Source organism: Mauremys mutica, chromosome 4, assembly GCF_020497125.1.
Source record: "Mauremys mutica isolate MM-2020 ecotype Southern chromosome 4, ASM2049712v1, whole genome shotgun sequence".
NCBI lineage: Eukaryota > Metazoa > Chordata > Testudines > Geoemydidae > Mauremys > Mauremys mutica.
Window position 1 is genome coordinate 56498226 of NC_059075.1, and position 21449 is coordinate 56519674.

The 21449-nt window shown below is 43.3% G+C and overlaps 2 protein-coding genes across 10 annotated transcripts in view; one reads left to right on the plus strand and one right to left on the minus strand.

The window, feature by feature from the left end:
* The window catches only part of FAM98B (family with sequence similarity 98 member B), a 70850-nt gene that overhangs the window by 43567 nt on the left and 5834 nt on the right, over positions 1-21449 (plus strand). Inside the window, exon 9 of one of the 5 annotated variants that reach the window (XM_045013718.1) lies at positions 6375-6433. The exons of the other annotated variants lie outside the window; for them this stretch is intronic. Coding sequence (XP_044869653.1) covers positions 6375-6418 — 44 coding nt within the window. The 3' untranslated portion in view covers positions 6419-6433. Of the gene's footprint in view, positions 1-6374; positions 6434-21449 lie in introns of those variants that run through there. 5 annotated transcript variants of the gene reach the window in all.
* RASGRP1 (RAS guanyl releasing protein 1) overlaps positions 1-21449 on the minus strand; it is an 85314-nt gene that overhangs the window by 7212 nt on the left and 56653 nt on the right. For 4 of the 5 annotated variants that reach the window (XM_045013709.1, XM_045013710.1, XM_045013713.1 and 1 more), the window contains 8 exons: positions 20415-20495; positions 18108-18212; positions 16092-16201; positions 15007-15151; positions 14265-14301; positions 13426-13572; positions 8627-9000; positions 1486-2153 (listed from right to left, as the gene is read on the minus strand). In XM_045013709.1, coding sequence (XP_044869644.1) covers positions 2019-2153; positions 8627-9000; positions 13426-13572; positions 14265-14301; positions 15007-15151; positions 16092-16201; positions 18108-18212; positions 20415-20495 — 1134 coding nt within the window. In that variant the 3' untranslated portion in view covers positions 1486-2018. Of the gene's footprint in view, positions 1-1485; positions 2154-8626; positions 9001-13425; positions 13573-14264; positions 14302-15006; positions 15152-16091; positions 16202-18107; positions 18213-20414; positions 20496-21449 lie in introns of those variants that run through there. The other variant, XR_006578864.1, reaches the window with a different exon arrangement.

A 21449-nucleotide genomic window follows, 5' to 3' on the forward strand; every position in this document is an offset into this window, starting at 1 on the left:
CAGGGACCTGAGAGCCAGGCAGGAAATTTAATGGCAGGGCAGAACTTTTTGCTGCTGAGGAATCCTGTTAGAAAACGACTGTTTATTGCACCAAATTAACACAAATGTAAGGGGCCAGGGGGAGAGATGGAGGAAACAATTTTGAGAGGGCATGTTTGGGGAAGGGGATTAAATGCTCAGGGACTGGGGCCAGGAAAGAGTACATGGATTCAGTACAGAATGGGGACAGGGCAGGAGGACCCTAAGTGATTCAGGAAACTCCAAATCCCCGCAGCTTCCCCCAGAGAGACAAAAAGAGATGAAGGCTAGAAGCTCCCTGGTACTGTGAAGTAGATGCCTCTTTCCCATTCCCCTTATCTGCCCATGGGGAGAGAATGGGAGAATCCTTTAAGAGTGAGAGAGAGAGGAAGGGTGGAAAACATCCTGCTGCTGCTTGTTGAACCATGCAAGGGGAGAAATACAGACCTTCAATCCTCCTCCCAAGAAGACAATTGCAGGTAAGGAGCGGGAAGAGGAGGTTCTCTGGGGAGGGATGGGTTCACGATGGAGGGACACGTTTGCTGTGGATTGTGGTTGCTTAGCTGAACCGTTAGTCAACTAAACACAAGAACATAACCTGAAATTCCCCATGATGTACATGCAACTTCTCCCCGCCCCCAGCCTTCTCAGAATTGTTCCCCGGCCACTTTCTGAAATGCTAACAACCACGTAATAATCACATACACAGTCTGTTTTGTATTTATGCCAACAAATCCTAGCTCATGAGCTCTTGGGGGCAGGGAGTGCCTTCATGTTATTTGTACAGTACTTAGCCCACTAGAGTCCTAGTCCCTGGCGGGTTGCCAGAAATAATAAATAACAATAACTTAAGCTATAGAGGAAGGCTGTCAATGATGGAGGAGGCTTTGTACTTCCCCAACTTTGATAGGTTCCATAGTTGGAGGCCATGACAGTTAAATGCTGTCATGGACTGAAAATTCCCCTTCCTTAATTTTAATATTTGTATTTTATTATTAAATCTTGAAATATCAGAACATATTGCACGCTTATAAATGAAGGACTGAAAGATGGAGAGAAGTTAAAGAAAATAGCCAACATCTTTTCCTCCTGTCAATAAAATCTGTCTTCAACCATTAACCACTGAGCCACCAGGGCCAGTATCAAGACTATTTGACCTGAATAGTAGCATGGGACATTAAGTGGAAGCAATACTCCAGTGTGAAATCTCTAGTCTCGTGCTCTGTATGAGGCACTATAATTTTTAGTTTTGCAGGGTTAAAAATGTGGGTAGCTAGAACCTCTATGGCCAGCTCGAAAAGCAAGGATTTTAAAGGAATGCTTAATTTTAATCAGTTATAAACATATTTATATACCACATCGTAGAGCATTAAAAAGGAAAGACTTAAAATCGTCATTTGTTTCACTGCTTATTGACAGTTCATATTTCTAATGTTGGATGATGAAAATCAATGAACTCAGTTGCACTTTCCAGTTCTTAATGCAGCAATGATTGGGACCATGAAATTTCTCTCATCAAAAATTGCTCAAAAGTCTTAGATTTATCAAATGTTTGTTGTTAGAAAACCTGAATTTGGGCCAAATTTGAGTTGAGAGTGTCTGCTTATTTACATACCTTGTCGGAACACTTGTTGGTGGCACTGGGCACTCAATAGAAACAATAGCTACTTGTAGAGTCGCATCATCCATATTGGACATAGAAGTTGCTTACTGACGATAAATATAAACTTCTGGGCCTATATCGCCCTTCTTGAGAGAGATTCCAGAATGTATTAATTCCCATGTTCAGAAGATAAATTATTTTAAACTATCAGAGAAAGGAACACATTTATACATTCAGCAGTATATTGAACAGGCAAAATACGCTGATTCAACAGAGTATATTTCTGTTTAAAATCTTTCAGTCTCTGTTTCCTGTTCACTTGAATACAGCAGCTTTGTCACAGTTCAAAAAGCCCTCTCTTTTACATTCATCCAGAGGAGAGCTCCTGCCTTGCCAGCTACGCGCAGTCTCTGTGTTGTGTATTGTCCAAGACATGATTTCTGCGTTGAATACTGAGAGATTCAATTGTTTTGTGTGCCTGTTTAAGCTGAATCTTTAAAGCTTCATTTTCTGCCTTTAGAATATTCCTTTCCTAAACAAAAACAGAGAATGGCAGGCGTCATATGAATGGTATTGGATTTAACTGATTTCACCCGTTTGCTGGTGCACTTGCTTGATTGGCATCTCACATTTTCTGTGAGAGACTATTTAACTATTCTCCAAATGGTTATTATGCACTGAACAGTAAATGGCATGTTAAACAAAAAAGATCAGCATGAGCAAATGGCAATTAATTTTCTGTTTGCATCTCTAAAAGAATGTATTTGGTTACCCGGTAAATTAACCATTTCATGCTTGGAACCAGTATTTTTCAATATGACTCATGCAGAATATATTTGTTCTAAATGTGTACTGAGCTTTCAACCACCCGGTGCATAGGAGATACAAAGATGGGGAGAAGATTTGGGTGGAAGGTGGGAATCTGTTTCAGGGATGAGTGGGAGAGGGTTTAGTTGTGGACATTGCTTGGGTTTGTAGATAGATATAACATGGATTAGTATTTTGGTGTTTTTTCACTGAAGGCTTCATAGGGCAGTGACAGGCTGTCTCTTGATTGCACTATCTAGTGTAATGAGAGTGTACTAATTGAACCATTTCCTCATTTCCTTTTTCCCTATGCATTAATATGCAACGGTCGACAAAGTGCTGGCTGACTGCAAACTGTGTGAAGTGAGCTTGCTTTATTTTTGCTTGCCTGAGATTTTAGGACAGTGATGCTGATTGGAGTTAAGATTTTAACCATTTCAGTTTTCATCTGAATTGGTTAACTTTTGTGAGAGGAAGGGATCATCTTGTGGTTAAAGCACTGGACAGAGATTCAGATCTGGGTTTAATTCCTGGATGTGTCACAGGCTTCCTGCATGACCTTAGGCAAGTCACTTAATATCACTGTGCCTCAAGTCCTTCTCAGTAAAACAGGGGTAAGCAATGCTTGCTTTCTCCCATCTTTTATCTGTCTTGTCAGTTTAGGGCCCGATCCAACTCCCAGTGAAGAATGAGAGTTTTTCCATTGACTTCAGCGTGAATTGGATCAGGTAAGCTTGTAAGAAGAGAACTGTTACTTACCTTACAGTAGATGTGGTTCTGCAAAATGTGATGTCTGTGCAGATCTCACTGTTGGTGTGCTTGTGCCCCATGTGCACAAGATCAGAATCTTCTAGCAAGTAGTGTCTGTTGGGGGCTGTACCTGCACCCTGAACATCCTCGCCCCTCCCTTCCACCATCCCCAGCTAAACATACAACAGGCTGCATGGATCCAACCATCTCTGTTCCCTCGGTAATTCAGAATCCCAGAGATAAGGACTCCAAAGGAGAAGAGATGAAGAGTGGGTCATGGAATCCACATGGACAAGACTTTGCAAAGAACTGATAAGTAACTGTTCTTTCCTCTTTGCATCCTTGTCCATGTGGATCCCACGGGTGCTGGCTAGCAAGCAGTAATTCTCACAGGACATAATGAGGAGTCTTGTCTCACTAGTTAATTTAGTCAAAAAGAGAACTGAGAATAGCCCTTCCAAATATGGCATCAGCTCTGGCATCCCGGGGTTATTTTGTGAGTGACGCACAGTTTCAGAAAATTATTGCTTCTTGACAAAGGGAGGCGTGAGCACATTTTGTCTGATGAAGAACATTGCAGATGTATTGTCCATCAAGGCTCCCTTGATCAGTGACAACTCCTTGAAAGCTGGCCTGATCACTCAAAACTCCAGGATGTTAATGTGAAGGCAGGCATTGCTTTGGGACCTGATTCACCCTGTCGTAGAAGCATCTGTGACTACTGTTAGTGATGGGCATAAAGTCTGAAATGGATCTCCTCTCCTCGTGCTGGGGTTCATCCACCATTTGAGAAAGTGCACAATATAGCACTGGGATAAGAGTCTGTGGGGTATCTAGAAGGCTGCTACACAATTATGAGACAGGACTGCAGTGGACATGTGCAAAGTCTGGCAAGAAGCACCACATACGTGCATGAAGCAAGATGACCTAGTAGCTTTTAAGCAAAACCTTACTGATGTCATTGGTTGGTTCGAGATCTTAAAGCCTCATCTATTTGGGAATGGAAGAGATCAGGCTCCTTGAAAGGACTGAACTTCAGTTGTACACTGGACCTCTTTCAGGATTCCTGATGGCTGGAGCCGGGACGCTTTGTTATTGCTGTGGCCAGGAATTTAACAGCTGCATTGGATGTAGCTTGGTGAGAGGTCTTGGCCACTATTGACCTTTTGCTTCACCACCTTCAGTTATATTCTTTGGTCTCGAGAGAGATGGAGAAAGGAAGAACCTTATCCCTGCTTGTTATGTTTGGCAAGTAATAATTTGCAAAGATACCGAGGAATCTGGTTTTCTACCAAGTAAGTCCAACCTCTTTAGATCATTTTCCTTGCGGACCGACTCAGGGCTGGTTGTCAGGACTTGTCTAATATTGCTGAGACCACAAGAGAGCCCAGAGTAGGGTGAGAAGTGACATTCATGTCCCTTTTGCAGGTACTTGGTAACTCCTCTAAGCCCTCAGAGATGGGAGGAGTTGAGGCCAGTGTCTGCCATGAGTCCTTTGCTGGCTCTAAGATGCCTTCACTGACAGGCATGGCCATTCTAGCTATCATCTGGGAATGGAGAATGCAGGAGTGCTTTGGTGGCATTTCTTGGTGCACTGGAATCAATAACGCAAGCATTGGCTATTCTCTCAAGCAGGTCTTGAAATCCCCTAAAACAAAGGTCTTCAAACTGTGGAGCATGCCCCCCTAGGTGGGCATGGAGGAATGTTCGGGTGGGAGGGAGGAGAGCAGCGATGGCAGGTGGCCCTGACTCTTTGACTTTGTGGCTATGTTTACACTGATAGCAGTGTGTGGCGTATAGGCACCACATGTGCAGCTACATACTGCAGGGAACAACTCCATCAGCTCCTGCCTTTCCCCACTCTCTCTCTCCTGCCAGAGCCTTTCCTTGCTGCAGTGAAAGGCTCTGACAACAGGGAGCCTCACTGCAGCGAGAAAAGGCTCCAAGGGTGCCTCTTCCCCCACCCCCTGCCAGAGCCTTTCCCTGCTGCTGGTGGCTCTCACCGTGGCAGGGAAAGGCTCCAGCAGCAGGGAGGTAGTGGGACGCTACATTGCTAAAAATACCAGTGTAGACATGGGAGGCACTGCTTGGGTGTAAAGAGATGTGTAAAGTATCTGTCCTGGGGGTTCTTATGTGTAGGGCACTCTACTGGCCTAAGCCATGTCTTGCTGGGCATGTAGTGTCCGTACTCTGCATGCTGCCGTATGTATAGACGTATCTTTGGTGTGTGGGCGATGCTGCCCTTTGCATGGAAGTTGATCTTGGTCTTTTTCTAGCTGAAGGTACAGGAGAGTGGGACCTAGAGGTATGTGAGGCTGGACCCCAGTATGCCTAATAAAGCCAGGAAGGGTAGAAAGACTGAGAAGGAGAAGTAGTGTTCCAAAGTCTTTCAACCATGTAATGGGGGACATGCCTTTCCTTAAGGGAAACTGGGGTGATATCCCTGTACTTCAGCTCTTAAGAGCATGGGAATGCTCCTTAGCAGAAGCTGGGTGGAGATAGGAGGATGGGGAAGACAAGGAATAAATTGGGTCTGTAGAAAGTGCTGATAGGATCAGCACTGGGAGGATCAGTACTGAGGAGGTTCCAGTGCTTAATTTGTAATGAAAGAGGTGCCACGGCTCAGCCCCAGAAAGCCCTGGCATAAATTAAGCACTAGCTGAGTGGCCGGAGAGTAGCGGCGGCTGGCCGGGCACCCAGCTCTGAAGGCAGCGCCGCCACCAGCAGCAGGGCAGAAGTAAGGATGGTATGTATGGTGTGTTGCCACCCTTACTTCTGCGCTGCTGCTGGTGGCGGCACTGCCTTCAGAGCTGGGTGGCTGGAGAGTGGCAGCTGCTGGCTGGAGCCAAGAGGTGCCGGAGCTACGAACAGCCAAGCCTACAGGTGCCGGGCTGAGCCCCAGCACAAATTAAGCAGTGGAGGGTTCCCTGAGGGCAGGGAACAGGATGGCTAACTGAGCCTTGTACCAGAGAGTAAAAGGTCTTTTGGTATTGAGAGAGACTCCAGCATCTGAGGATTCTTTCGTTGCCGAGGCAGTCAATACTGTTGAAGCTGAAGTGGCCTCTCCTTGTCCTGAGGGAGATGACGAGCTAGTCAGGGTCACTTTCTGGAGCTGATCTATGTTCTTGGCCTTAGAGTTATCAGAATCACAGGGCTCCAGGCTCCTCTTACACACATTTGCTTTATTCCATTCCAGGGAAGGAGAATGGCAGTGTCATCTGGCCCTGGGTCATGTCTTAGATCTATCATGTCTGGTGGTGTCACTACCTGGGTCCTGAACTGGAGCTGACGTCCCAAGGATGGCACTGATCTTGAGGCTTTTTCTTGGGACCACCAGGAGCTGGAGCTTGGAGTACAGTCTCCAAAGCACTGTGGGAGTGTGACATCTGGCTCTGGGAATGTTATTTTGGGTCCAGGGAAGGCCTCTCAGGATCTGAGGTACCCCTAATGGACTTTTATTACAGCTACAGTTTTAGGTAAGATTCCTTCAGTTTTCTGGTCTGAGTAGACAAGGATGTGCACATTGAACAATAATTGAGAATATATGATTCCCCCAAGCACACAAGACATCTGCTGTGGGTCATCAGCTAAGCGTGTGGGGGCGAGGGTCGGAATCAGCCTGTTGCAGAAAGGGTAGAACTCGAGCGCTGAGGGTTTGGAGTCTATCATGGGGTGGTAAGGCACAAACATCTAACAACATTCCCTGAGACAAAAGGGGAATGGAAAGCTGCCAAATGGGCAGAAAAACTATTAACTAAATCTTTATATGCAATTATTAACAAAAACCAGTTGTTGTAAGTGAAAGGAGGAAGCCACAGTTCCCACCTTACTGCCCACACTGAGTTTTTGTGGCCATTTATGCCTTAGGATTGTGGGGAGCACAAGCACGTACTGAGCACAGGTGTGGCCCCAATGGACATTGCTTACCAGAAAGTTTGAAACTCATGTTCATGGAACACATGTGCACCAATAACAGCGGGATCCACACAGACAAGGATTTGAAGAACTGTTTCTTACTATGTGTTTTGTACAGTGCTTAGAACAATGCCCCAACCTAGGTTCGGGCTTCTAGGTAGTTATTTTACGATTGTTAATATTAGATTTTACAGTTCCTCATTGCTGACTGTCTGGTTTGTCCATTTTACTCTATTGAATGATTTTCATTTCTATAAAGTTCTATTTGTAGCTCTTCTCGGTTTATTCTCGGCTACTATCTGTGCCCTCCCGTATCATGAATTCCATGCTATTTTGTTCTCTTATTTACATTTCTTTGGGGGTATTTTTTTCTTATTTTTACCCTCACAATCATGTGCTTGTCATTCCCTTCCAGCTTTCTTATTTCTATTGGCCTTCTTGTTTTCTCCATAGCTGACTAGCCCACACATTCAATGTCTTTCTTTCTGTATATTCACGTCAATTTCATTGGTTCCAGCTTCTTGTTCTCCAGTGTCATTTCTCTCTCTGTTTGACCACTAAAAATAGACTTTTCTAGGTGTTAAATGCAAAAAACTGTGTTAATGCAACTTCTACACAGTAAAAATCAGAATCAGAAAAGTGTAATATTTCAACAGCAAAGAGAACTTGGCCACATTGTCATTCTAATCAATTTTATGATGTGTACATATTGGAACATAAACTTTTATACACGTGCCTGTTCTTTTAAATAGAAAAATGGGACTAGAACGCTAAATTTTGTTCTGCAGAGTTAAAGTTATTTATGGAAGCTTTAGCTTTTGTATTTCTTTAGTTTTTATAATTAACTGTATCACCTTGAAGTTGCATTCAGAGTTTTTTTGGGGGGGAGGCTTTAACTTCCTATGGATTTTTTTTAAGAAATGGAAGAAGTGAAACACATTATAATATTTAATGATCCCATTTAGATTTTGAAGTTCACATCTTTCTGATGGTAAAGTCTGGTTTTGTTAGTGCTACTATTTAGCTAGAGAGAGTTTGGGGCAAGGCAGGGTTAACCTGGCATCAGCATAGTGGCTTACAGTTTAATGGCAACATCTTCACTGTGGAAACTAATTTGCAAACTATTGCCCCATCTGGAGTGTCCCTAAAATTGATGACTAGACTTATGGGGTAAAATTCTGGCGCCAGTGACTTCAGTGAGGCCAGGATTTCACCTATGGATTTTAAGGCTGGAAGGTATCATTGTGATCATTTAGTCTGACTTCCTGCAAAAGAAAGGCCTAATAATTTCTGCATCAAGCCCAATAGCTTATGCTTGAACTAGTGCATGTCTTTTAGAAATCTATCCAGTCTTGATTTAAAGTTTTCAAAGGATGGAGACTCTACAAATATCCCTTATTAATTGTTCCAGTAAGGAATGACCCTGGCAGTGCAAAGGACCCTTGAAGTGACAGTAGATTGTTAAATCAACTTTAAGGCCTCTTTACTGTGCCACTGTAGTGTAAAGGAGAATGGGGTCCATTGTGAAAGTACCTGCTCCACTTCCTGGTACGAGGGTTTATAGATGCGCTGCTCATCCTTTCGTTTCTGACTTGAGTCTTTGTTTTCCCATTTTACATAAGCCTTTTTGCGGCTTAGAACTGGGCTTGGGCATGGAGATGGTGTTGCGGGCTGTAGATAAATATTTTCGGATGACATCCCATGCTCCTTCTCCATCTGCCTACTGGGTACAGCGCTATTTGCCAGTGCTGGCTCAGTCTGTGTGCTCTTGTCAAGAACAGCTGGCTTCACTCTCACTGAGATTTTTTGGGACGAGACACCCATAAGCATAATTGTTCGGTCCTTGCTCTCTTCGTTGTGTTCAGCCACTTCTCCATTAGGAAATGTAAATGGGCCTTCCTCCTGCCCTACAGAACAGAAACAACAAACTGAGTTAACTGGAGACCTGCATTGGGAAGGAAGATATATAGCCATAATCATTCAGGGTGCTTTTTAAAACAATGTACTATGCAATATTTAATCTGAAATGGTGTTTATATTCACATCTCTCTGAATTTGGCCTAGTAGCACAGGCTCTTAAACTTTTTCCAGAGTGTGGACACCTCCCCTCCGATTCACAATCCCATAAAATCCCTGAGCAACTGCAACAATTACTTACATGGAAAAGTATTATTAGGACAGTATTACTGTACATTTAGCTGTCTTTAAGAAGTGTAACAAAAGTGTAAAACTGGAAGGGACCTCAATAGGTCATCTAGTCCTCTCCCATGCACTCAAGGCAGGACTAAGTAATAATTAGACCATTCCTGACAAATGTTTGTCTAACTTGGTCTTTAAAAACCTCCTATGATGGAGATTCCACAACCTCCCTAGGCAATTTATTCCAGTGCTTAACCTCCCTGACAGTTAGGAAGTTTCTCCTAATATCCAACCTAAACCTCCCTTGCTGCAGTTTAAGCCCATTGCTTCTTGTCCTATCCTCAGAGGTTAACAAGAACATTTTTTCACTCTCCTTCTTGTAACAACCTTTTATGTACCATGAATGAAAATGAAATAATACAGACTAGAGAACTTCCTCCTAGTAATTCCTACAGCAGATTTTAGAAAAACATCCAATCTTGATTTTAAAGTTACCACTGATGGAGAATGGTAAATTGTTCCAATGGTTAATTACCCTCACTATTAAAAGCATACACCTTACTTCCCGTCTGAATTTGTCAAACTTCAACTGCCAGCCATTCAATCATGTTATACCTCGTTTGCTTGACTGAAGAGCCCATTATTAAATATTTGTTCTCCATGTAGGTACTTAGAGAGCATAATCAAGTCACCCCTTAGCCTTCTCTTTGTTAAGCTAAGTAGATTGAGCTCTTTGCATCTGCCACTGCAAGGATATTTTCTACTCTTTTAATTATTCTCTGGGCTCTTCTCTGAACCCTCTCCAATTTATCAACATCCTTCTTGAATTGTCGACTCCAGAACTGGACACAGTATTCCAGCAGTGGTCACACCAGTGCCAAATACAAAGGTAAAACAACCTCTCTACACCTTTATGTACCCTTCCTTTCCCCCTGGCCTTAGAGAAAAATCACAATCTTTTTGTGTTAGCTTACGCCTCTAAAACCGGTGCAATTAAATACTTCAGTGTGCAATGTCTTTCATGTAAGTGATCCCAAAATGGTTTGCGAGTTAAACAGCAGTTACAAAATGAAAGCAACAAATTAAAGCAGAGGGAATGAGAAATGGAGAGGTAAGGGTGTGACTCTAAGAGCTCCTCCACGCCAGCTGGCAAAGGGCTCACTGTTCTGTAACAGCAACTCCTGCTGGGCCTGCTAAACTCACTATACCTAAGATGTTGCTGTCATGGCATTTATCAGTAAAGCACATTGTGTGAGATCTTAAATGAAAACCAGTATCTTGCTGATCATTAATATTGTTGTGATATCTATACTGATTATATGTAAAAAATTGTGTCCTTGTGGTTTGTATCAAGGTGTTATTCCCCAGCAGAAGTGAAGAACTGGTTTCGCCAGGCAAAGGCATGTATGTTCACGAGTCTGCCTAGGTTAATATGTAGATTAAGCACTGTAAACCAAACACAATGGGAGCTACATTTGCATTTCAAATCAGCAGGAGGATCTGAAGACAACTTGGAGGCTGCACAATGGGGTTGGGGGGGAAGAGAGGAGGCAGCAATCCTGACTGTGGGGTCTAAACAATGAGTTTGGCTTTTTGCTTCTCCTTTTATTTCCCATTTTGGTATCTCCTTACTTGAAGGGTGTGGCGATAGTTATGAAAACTTGGGTCCTAGTTTTGACTGAGCACCAGCAGCTCTCTCATAACTGAATCCTTGGGAGAAGATCTACTTTATAAAACAGGAATGGTAACCATTAATAAGTGTAGACCTTGGCTTTCATTTTATGGGTTTTTTTATTTGTGTAATCAGTTCTGTTTCCACTCATTATCCTTTATCAATAGCTCTTAAATCATAATCTTTGTTAATAAGCATATAAGTAGATTACAGTGCTGTGGTGTTATAAAAGGATCAGATCCTGAGACGTACCAGCCAAGCTGTGTGTACATTGTTTCTTTGGGGACAGCTTACCTGGTAATTATTGTGAGTGTCCAGTGAGAGGGACTGGATACTGCATGGAGCACTCCGAGGACTCGGGGGTTAGCCCTAGTTGGCACAGAGAAGGTGAGCTCTGTGGAGACTGGGAAATCAGTGATTGTGGGACCTGAAGCTGTTGGTTTCAGGCAGGGTTGCTAACTTTCTGACTGAACAAAACTGAACATCCCTTGCCCCGTTCCTTCTCCGAGGCCTGGCCCCATTCATCTCCCTTCCCTCCGTCGCTTGCTCTTCCCCACCCTCATTCCCTCATTTTCACCGGGCTGGGGAGGGTCCCTTTTCGACCAGGTGTTTGGTTGAAAATTGGATACCTTGCAACCCAAGTCTGACGGCAGTAACTATGTAGGGCAAGCACTTGAGGTGAGAAATAGAGACAATTTGAGAACTTTTAAATGAACGGGGAGTCAGTGGAGCTAACGAAGGATGCAGCTGTGGCGAGATGGATGGCCATATCTGCATGTGTTACAGCCCTCCATGTTCTGGAGTCTGGAAAGAGAGATGGGCCTGACGGAGGCCACAGAGCAGGTCAGTGCAAGCAGTCTGATAGCTTCCAGGGCCAGAAGGGACCCCTCTGATCATCTAGCCTGCCCTCCTTTATAACACAGGCCATAGAACTTCCCAAAAATAATTCCTAGTAAATATTGTTTAGATAAACCTCCAGCCTTGGTTTAAAGATTGCTAGCGATGGAGAGTCCATCACGACCCTTAGTAAACGGTTCCAATGGTTAATTACCAGCACTATGAAACATTTACATTTTATATGGAGGCCTGAGTGAGAACTCCACCATCAGAGCAGTTGAGGCTGGGGGTGTGGTTACAGGCAGGTTTACAGACAGAGGCGATGCGCAAAGAGCAGGAGAGCTCAAAGATGAGAGTGAATATCTTGGGGAAATCTGAGTCAAAAAGAAATAGCCTCATTCAAGAGAGAGTCTCATTCAAGAGAAACACTTCTTCTTTTGGATGCTTAACTGATTAAATCTGAGATTAAGCTATGTTTCCTTGCTTGAGATAGGCAGGAAAGAATGAGCAGTTAGTAAAGATCTGTACAACTGAGTGTTAATGTACGGGGGTTGGTTAAGGTGACCAAGAGGAAGTTTGAAATCACCTAGAGACATGAAGAAAAGAATGTAATTATGGCTCTTAATTTTCTTGGTGCACATGAAATGTACACGAGTTGATTTTAGAAACCCAGAAGCGAAATTTGAATTTAACCCTGAGCCACTTATTTAATACTGCAATTGCTTCCTGCCAAATGGTAGAAACTAGAGCACACTGCAATCTGCTCGTCACAAGGTGGCACAATTAGTTAACACATCAGCCTTTCACTGCTAGACAGCTGGGCTCAGATCCTCTGAGTCACAGCTGAGAAAAGTTGGGCAGCATCCTGGCTCAGCTCTTGTGGGAATTTGTGCATGTCATACAATTTCACACAACTGGAGGTCTCTGCTCAGGAAATGACCTGGACTGAAATAATTAGCAATATTGTGAGCAGGAGAGGGATAGTGGTGGGTGCACCCAGAGCTAGGTTTACTTATGTCTGGCTCTGGCCGTAGTCAATATGTTGTTAATGAATTCTAGTGTTTATTAACTAATGCTATTCAATCATAGGCAGCGAGTATAAGCCTTCCCTGGCACAGATGCCTGGGCCGTGGTGGCCCCACTCTGCCTCTTCCCGTTCCTGCTCTTCCCCCAGGCCCCCGCCACTGCCCGCTGAGTCTCTCCTCTCCTCCACTCTACCCTGCCTCTCCACAGATCCTCACTGCTTGCCATGTCCCTCCTCTCCTCCACCCCCATCTTCCCTGTGAGGCTGCCCATGCACCTGCTGCATCCCTCCTCTCCTCCACCCCCTCCCCGCAAGACTCAGCCACCTGCCGCTCGCTGTGTCCCTCCTCACCCCGCCATGGAGGAGAGGAGGGATGCAGAAAGCTTGAGTGGGGGGGGGCCTTGGGGGTAAGGAGAGGAGGAATGTGGCAGGTGGTGGGAGCCTCACAAGGGAGGGGGGAGGAGAGGAGAGGAGGGACGGGTGTGGGGGCCTGGGCAAAGCAGGGGGAGTGTGGGCAGGGCTGTAGGTGAAAGAGGTGGGATAGGGAGCTAGCCTCCCCTAGGGGAAGCTTCACCCACCACCCAGGTATCCAATCAGCATGTTGGGGGAGGGGTCCGATATAGCAGTCACTTTGATCTTAGAGATCTAAACCTTCCTCACCATGGAATTGCTCTTTGACTCCTACAGGGCAGAGGCTAGAAGCGAGGGCTGAGGTCGGGCTGTTATCTGCAGTCATGCTTTTGGATCTTTTCTTGCACTCAAATACAACCAGGTCTTTGCACTGCTTGTGACAGTTCATTCCACAGTCTGTAAACAAATAAAACAAGGTTTGTAACATTTAGTGGTTTTGCTGCAGCATCTGAGATCCGTTCCCACACTGTATTACCTCCCCAGGAAACTGCAGAGGTCTTCTTACATGTTCTACAAGGTATGGTATGAAACCACAAATGGATGGTAAATATATTTAACTGCATCCCTGTGCAATGTACCATTCAAACCACTTTTATACTGAAGATATCCCACTAGCAAACACTCAGCCAAGCACAACACATTACAGTGGTACTGGCCCAGATGCCTACTTAATATCGCATGGTCACATTGTCTTCTCCCATGCAAAGGCCTGCAGGAACATATTCAGAGGAAGGAAAACTCTGCAAGATTTCCATTGTGGAGCTCCCCAAATGGTTCTGCTGGGGTTTGCCTCCCTGTGAAACAGAAGTGTCCATTACAGATCCTGTGAGGATTTGCAGAGGGCTAGGGCCATCTGTTGTGAGGTCCTATGACCTCAAACTGGCTGAGGGCCAGCTGCCCCTCCTCCAGATCTCAGGCCATGGCTTCCTCTGCCAGCTGACACCCCTGGGATCTGCCTCCTTAGATGTGGGGATTGAAGTGAGGCTATGGAAAAGATAACGTACCCTCAGGCTACAATCTTATCATTGATTTTGCAGGGCACCTTCACAACTATGCATTAAGTCAACAGAAGAGGAAGTAGTAATTACCTTTGCATCTATATCCTTGTTTAATAACTCCCCAGAGCTGGAATTCAGACCCAAAGGGAAAAAAAGGCATATTTGTGTTAAGATATTTCATTGAATTTTGGCATATCAGATGACCCCCCCTCCATGCATAAGTATGTGACAAAAGCCCACCCGTTTGTTTTGAAGCCTGATATTTTTTCTTGCCAGTCAATCGTGTCTGCTGATCTGCACAGACGTTCCAGAATTGGAGTAGCAGGGGTCGTATAAGTCACCTCTATTGCGCTTTTGTAAAGCCTAGTCTCCAGCTTGTGACATGCTTTCAGGAGCCATCACTAACCCATATCAGACATCGCCCCATAACAGCATGATGCTGATCCCAGGAATCAGTCACCAGGGAGCAGTGCAGTCAGCTTGCCCCGTCTTCCTTTGCTAAACAGGAAGCAGGCCCAGCTGTGCTCAGTGCTGGGCCAGTCCCAACAAACTCAGGGAGAGGGAGGTGCTGGGCTTTGAACCTCTTGCCTGACAGTGATGTAGCTTGAAACACAGCTGCCTTGGCAGCCAGAAGAACACAAGGCAGAAGGAGCAATGTTAGAGAAGCAAAAACACTAACGAGGAAAAAGGCTCTATTGAAACATGGTCAATAGGACAATTTACATGTTTAATGTTAAGATTTCAATATTAATGATAAATGTTTTCTTACTAGGCTGAAGAAACATCGTTATGCTAATAGATGTTAAAGTAATGTACTTAAAAATAAGCTTACAAATCCAGCACAGTTGTCACAGAATGTAGGCTTTAGGTAAGTGGTCTCTTGGAAGTTGTGAGCAAAGCCAAGACCTAATTTAGAATAGATCGAGCTAGCCCTCATAAAGTAAGCTGTTATTTCATCCCTGCTAATCAGACCTTCCCTGCAAATAAATGAGAGAGATGGTTAATTGGGGCTCTGCTTTCCAGCAGCACAAGGAGAGTTAACTACATCTCCCACCCCCACTTCTAACAGCTGTAGATGTCAGAATTATTCAATAATCTGGCCAAGCTGGTCATGGGTTCTACAGAAACTCATTAAATTGCATTTTAATTCATAGATAATACAACTAAACAAAATAGCTTCTTGTGAGATGCAACCTCACAACAGCTTCAGAACACTGTGCAATTATCAAAACAAAGCAACAAAAAAAAATGAAGCAAGGGAATAAATTCCTTCTAACAGGAATTCATACTGTTCTTTACAAACTCTAATGCAGTGTTAAAAAACGTGCTCTCTCTTAGGAGGAAGAAAGATACCAAGGATTTCTGGCAGAGTCAAAATTTTAATTTTCTCTGCTTTCTAATGTTAATCCTTGGCAGGCCAAAGAAACTCCAAATGACCACACCTGCATTTTTCTATATTTTGAGGAACATTTTTGGCTAACACAGAAATCTGTTGTCATTTGGTCGAAACACAGGTTTCACTCGTCTGCGCCAAACATAATTTATTTCTCTATGTGGTCTTTAACAACGACAACAACAAAAGCCTGTTCTGAGACAGTTTTTCACCTTAGAAAAATGTTCAATACAGTTAATGTTACTGAATATAATTCAACAAAATATTCTTTGGAGAAAATTGAAGTGTAATATCTTAATCGGTCTAAGCAGAATATTGGAGTCTCACAAGAGACAACGGTTTGATTTTGCTGCAGGTGGGCGAGGTCATTTGCAACTAACTCAGAAGGTGCTTTTGTGAGTTACATTTCCACTTTCATTTTGGCAGAGGGAAGGGTGGTTTTTAACATCTCTTATGACAACAACTGTCTGTTACGAAGCTCACATGCAGAAACAGATGTAAAAACGAGGTTCACAGACACACACCTGTCCTTGTCCATGACACAAAATGAGAATGGAAAGCTGGCTGCAATCTTTTCAAATTCTTCCTGAGAAATGTATCCATCCTGATCATGGTCATAATTTTTGAAGACAGACTGGATAAGATGATAATAGAGGAAATTATAATGAAGTTGGACAACTTACTTATCACCTTTTTTTGGAAAAAAATTAAGTTCAAAATACATTAGCATCCCAGACAAAAACACGTATTGCTTTTCAGTCATTCAGTGTAAAATAAACTTTAATGGTTTTCCTTAAAACAGTGCAAGGACCTTTCTCGCTGCCTGCCCTGCTTAAGTCTATAGACCCATCGTACATTCTGGACTGATGTCAAAACCTAAAGATAAATTCTAAATAACATGGACCAAATTCTGTATTGCTCCATAGTGTGTGCAACCCCACTACCTAGGTATGGTGGCACTTCCCTTCCCCAGATCCCTTTGTTTTTCACACTCAGCCCCTTTCCCCCTCTCTAAGCCACTATGGCCAGGTCTACACACAAAGGTTGTGCCAATGTAGCCCTCTTAATTAAAGTGGGAGTAGGCGCGTGCACACACCATCTCCCAGAACTAGATCTTTGTAGTTAAACCAGAATAGTTGCCCAGCTTATTTCATCAGCGCAGCTCTACGTTGGAGGGCATGTTAAATCAATGGAGTAGCACTGTAGACACACGCTTTCATTAATGTAGCGACATCAGTTCAAGTAATCCTCCCTCTTCTAGCCTACACTGCAGCAGTGATTGATGCACTGAGCTGTGGTGACCTTTCTGCACTCCTGATCTAGCCATCAGCTTGTCCCAAAGTCACTCGGACTTTAAGACGTTTTACAAACTCCCAAGAGCCCCATTTGCAAGCCACTAGAACGCCAAACCTTTCAGAGCATTCTTGGGTTCATCAAAGGGGCTATACTGCCTAGCACATTTGCCTAGACCTGACGGTAGAGAATTTACTTCCTTCCTCTTTGGGCAAGAAGCATGCGTAAACAGAGCTCAGAAACGCTCATCCAAAACAAGGTCGTCTGCCAGTACCTGTCATACAAGAGGGTAGTTCTGAGCTCAGGAGCTTCCTTCCAATTCTCAGTGCCTGCTGCTTTTGTTATTTGAAACCAGGCAGAAACAGCTATGGGGGAGGGCAGAAGTGTCCTTCCCTTCTCTATATCCCCATAGCTCCACTACAAACACTACTGACCATTTCCCCTGCTTTCTCTGCTTGGTGTTTGCCAATCCTATAGGGCTCATTGGAGCGATCAGGTTCCACCCCATCCTTCAGAGCCCTACTAACTGTTGTCAGAATCGAAGCTGAACCCCGACAGAGTGCCCCAGTCCTGGAAGCTTGATCGGTCCAAAGTCCTATTTAAACCCAGCACAGGAACAGGAAGTTGTTCATACAACTGGGATCCACCTTGCTATGGACTGTGTGCTTCTGCTCTTCTGGTAGCCTGACCTGGCCCAACTCTGGTTCCTGATCTGTGGTTTGGCTCTCAAGTTTGTCTCCCGACCCTACTTGCCTCCTGACATTTGACTCCCAGTTCGCCCTCTGGCCTGTCTCAGACTCTGACTTTCTGGTATGTGACCTGGCCTGATTCTTGCTTTGACCACTAGGTCAGACCGCCCATGTCCCAGTTGCGACAAACACACTGTATCAAAACAAACTTTAGCAAAGAATGAATGTGTGCTGCAGTTTAAGTAGCAGTGCAGTTAGCTGATACCCTTGATGAGACTATAACTACTATAATAAAATTACATGACATGCATCTGATGAAGTGGGTATTCACCCACGAAAGTTCATGCTCCAATATGTTTGTTAGTCTATAAGGTGCCACAGGACTCTTTGCCACTTATAATAAAATTGTGCTTTCAAACAATGCAATGTTTTTAACATTGTTTACAAATAGACTCAGCACAGTTTTGAAGATGTCTGGTTTTCAGTATGCAGCTTCTCATTACATATACTATCATATACAGGATGTAATCAAACATACTTGGTAAAATGGCCACTTACATCTACCATTCTCTGAACGTGCTTGCTGATTGTCTTTGGATCAGGTTTTGGAGCTATGCCTGAGGCCCAGTCTGCAACTACCGGTGGTTTGGAAGGTGTCAAAGGCTAAAATGAACATTATAGAAACTTATTACCATCTCATCAAGTATTGTCAATACCCAAGTTCTTTCCTTTGTCTAACAGAAGAATAAGAATGGCTAGCCAGAAGCAGAGGCCTACTAGGTCCAGTATCCTCTCTCTGACAGTGGTAAGTACTAGATACTTGAGAGGAAGGTCTTCACTGAGCTATCCACAGTTATTACAGTTAATTCAGAGCCCAATAAGGTGGGTGAGTAGTTCAAATTACTCCTGCCAAGGTGCAGTTCTTTGCTGTTTTTCCCCCCAACACAAACTAATCCGCTACTGCTGCAATTCCTTACATGGATTTTTCAGTCTTGACTAGTCTAAAAACTGTGTCATCTGCAAATTTTGCTAGTTCATTTTTCACTCCCTGCTCCAGCTCAGTGAGTATATATTGCATAACACCTGTCGTAGTATGGACTGGCATCCTGTTAAACTACTGACCATTTAACTCCTCTTTTCTATCCGAGTTTCTGCTTCCTGACAAAACTATGTATCCCACCCCATGACTATTGAATTTACTTACTAGCCATTTGTGAAGGACTTTGTCAAAGGCTGTCAGTGAGACACAATTTTCCTTTATAACGGCTGGTTAGTCTCTATGATATCATGAACACTTTTAATTATTATTGTTTCAACCTATTTACCAAGAACAGCAGTAATTTCCCCATTGCTACTACATTCAGTCCTATGCATTTTGATTAACAGGAGATCAGTTTTATGCAATGTAAGGGTGACCTTAAAAGCCCCTCAATGCATAATGGCAAAGAGATCACTGTCATATAACAGCAACTGCTATCAGGCCTGACAAACTTATACCTAACACACTGCTGTCACAGTACTTATTTGTAAAGAATATATATTGTAAGGTGTCAGTTGAAAAAACTTTTATCACACTGGTCATCACAATCACTGTGATGTATGTGTGGGGACACAGTTGAGTGTATATTTCCTAGACAATGGAATGTTGATTTATCTGTCTGCCTAGGTCTCAGATGTCAATCGAGCATGCTAAAAGAAACACAAAGCAAGCATATTAAGTCAACAGGAAAAGCAAATTAACACAAGGATGAGAAAACAGCATAGATAAATGGCGTCTGCATGCCAGCAGGGGAGAACTTTGGCTGGGGGCACATGGCAAAAGAATACTTTTCAAATGTTTTCTGGACTATAAGAAGGGGGAAAGAACCCCGTGGGAATTCATCACTGAGGGAACAAAGAGGCCAGTGCCTTTTGGACCCATGGATTCTCAGCTTGTGATGCTGAGAGGTGCCTTTAGGTGAGAAACTTAGACGAGGATTGTAGCCTGTCAAGTTAAATTTTAGTCACCATAAAGTGTTATACTTTCGTTTGTAACCATTTTCTGTTTCTATTATCTTTGCATAGTCTCATTTAAATCTCTTCACTTTTAATAAACTTATTCTTGATTTTACTCTAACTTCATCTCAGGATTGTAATATTACAGTAAAGTGTGACTCCTCAGCGGAGCGAACAAGCTTTTGTGAATGTCTGGTGACAGGGACTGGATACTACAAAGGGAAGGCTCTTCCAGGGGGGTTGGGCACTGGGGTGCACCAAGTGTTACCTGCAAGGCAAAGTAAGGGCTGGCAGAGTCCTAAGGCGTTTGTTCGGCTGGCTAACCAACTGGGGTGGCAGGATGTTATCAGTTGGTTTAGCATCAGCAAATCTCTCTTTTGTAAAGGCAGAGGGCTAACAAGGTGACTTACAGTTCTGGACGCCCTGAGAGTGTGTCACAGTAAGCAGCTTTCTTTTCCGTGTTTATAAAAAAATTTGAAAAAATAAATTATTATAAAAATGCCTTGGGGCAGATTATTGGAATTGTCAGACGCCTGTTGCTTTAGAGGAATTAGGGTTGACAGTCAATGGGGCAACTCATGGGCCTGATTTCTCCACTCATGCGGATATAAATCAGGAGTAACTCCATATATTTCAAATACATAATCGAAATAAATGCAGTTACACTGGTATCATAAGAGTTAGAGGAGAAGCAGGCCCATATATAGAGTTATTACTATTGTGCTTCACTAACATGTTGTTCGTAACAACGATATACCACAAACACGTCAGTGTCTTTAATGAGCTGTAGCCTAAACCAAAGTGTCTACTAGAGATGAAATTTATATTGTTGTTAAACCATTTTTGTTAAGGTTCTGGAAAGGCTCTTACTGCAGCTCGGTGGCTTCTTGGCTCTCGTGCGTATGATAGTTCATATATTTCATCTTCAGTGTAGTAAAGATCAAGTGACAGCTGAAAAACACAGAACTGTATTAGTCTCTAAGCGGCTGCTGTTATTCCGTGGATTTGCTTGTTTCTGGTGCACATGCAATTTGCTGGTGAATTAATTGTTAATTAAGGCTGTGCTACAAAACCATGCATTTGGGGGAACACTCATTCAAAGCCTGGGTGCTGATAGCAATTTGAAATAGGCACATTTCCAAATGCCAATCTGTTGTTCCCATCGCCTGAGAAATGGACGCAAGTACAATCAGATATCTGCATCTAGCAGTGTGAGTTAATAAGTGACCCAATAACAGTCTGTTGTCCCCATGACATTACAATGGGGGTTCTATCACATCCACAAGAGATGTCTGCCTGTGTGCACTTATGATTCAAAATCTATTTTGGTAGATTTGTCTTTAATAGCTGCCCAAGAAGTTTAGGGAAAAATTAGGTTTCTGTGCAACAAAATTGCTTTTCAATGTTTTAATTATTTAGAATTCATTTCAGTATAGATTTTATTCAAGCATGCCACACACAAATGTAACTGTAAAGAGAAAAGTAGTCTAACTAGCCTCTCTGAATTGACATGGCTCTTAGAGTTCAGTGACCCCTTCTCCCACCTCCTCCCACTCCCACACAAAGAGAAAAGTTATCGAAGCTGTACAGGTCATTTTAGCACTATCGCGATATCCACAAATTCAAGGAAGTTGTTCCCAAGAACTATAGAGTTTCTTGCTGAGTTGGTTATTTGTAGATGTGGTATGGTATCTCTTTTGGTTTCCATATGCTCAGCAGAGTCCGGGAAGCCATTTTTAATTGGTTTCTCAGAGGGAAACCTATGAGTGGCCTGTTAAAGTCAGAAAAATTCTTAACCTCACTCGATAAATCTGTATCCAGCAGATAGTAGCTTAGAACATTTTATACTATTATAATTCCAACAACTACACAGAAGTGCTTTTATTGCTTGATACTTCTCATATG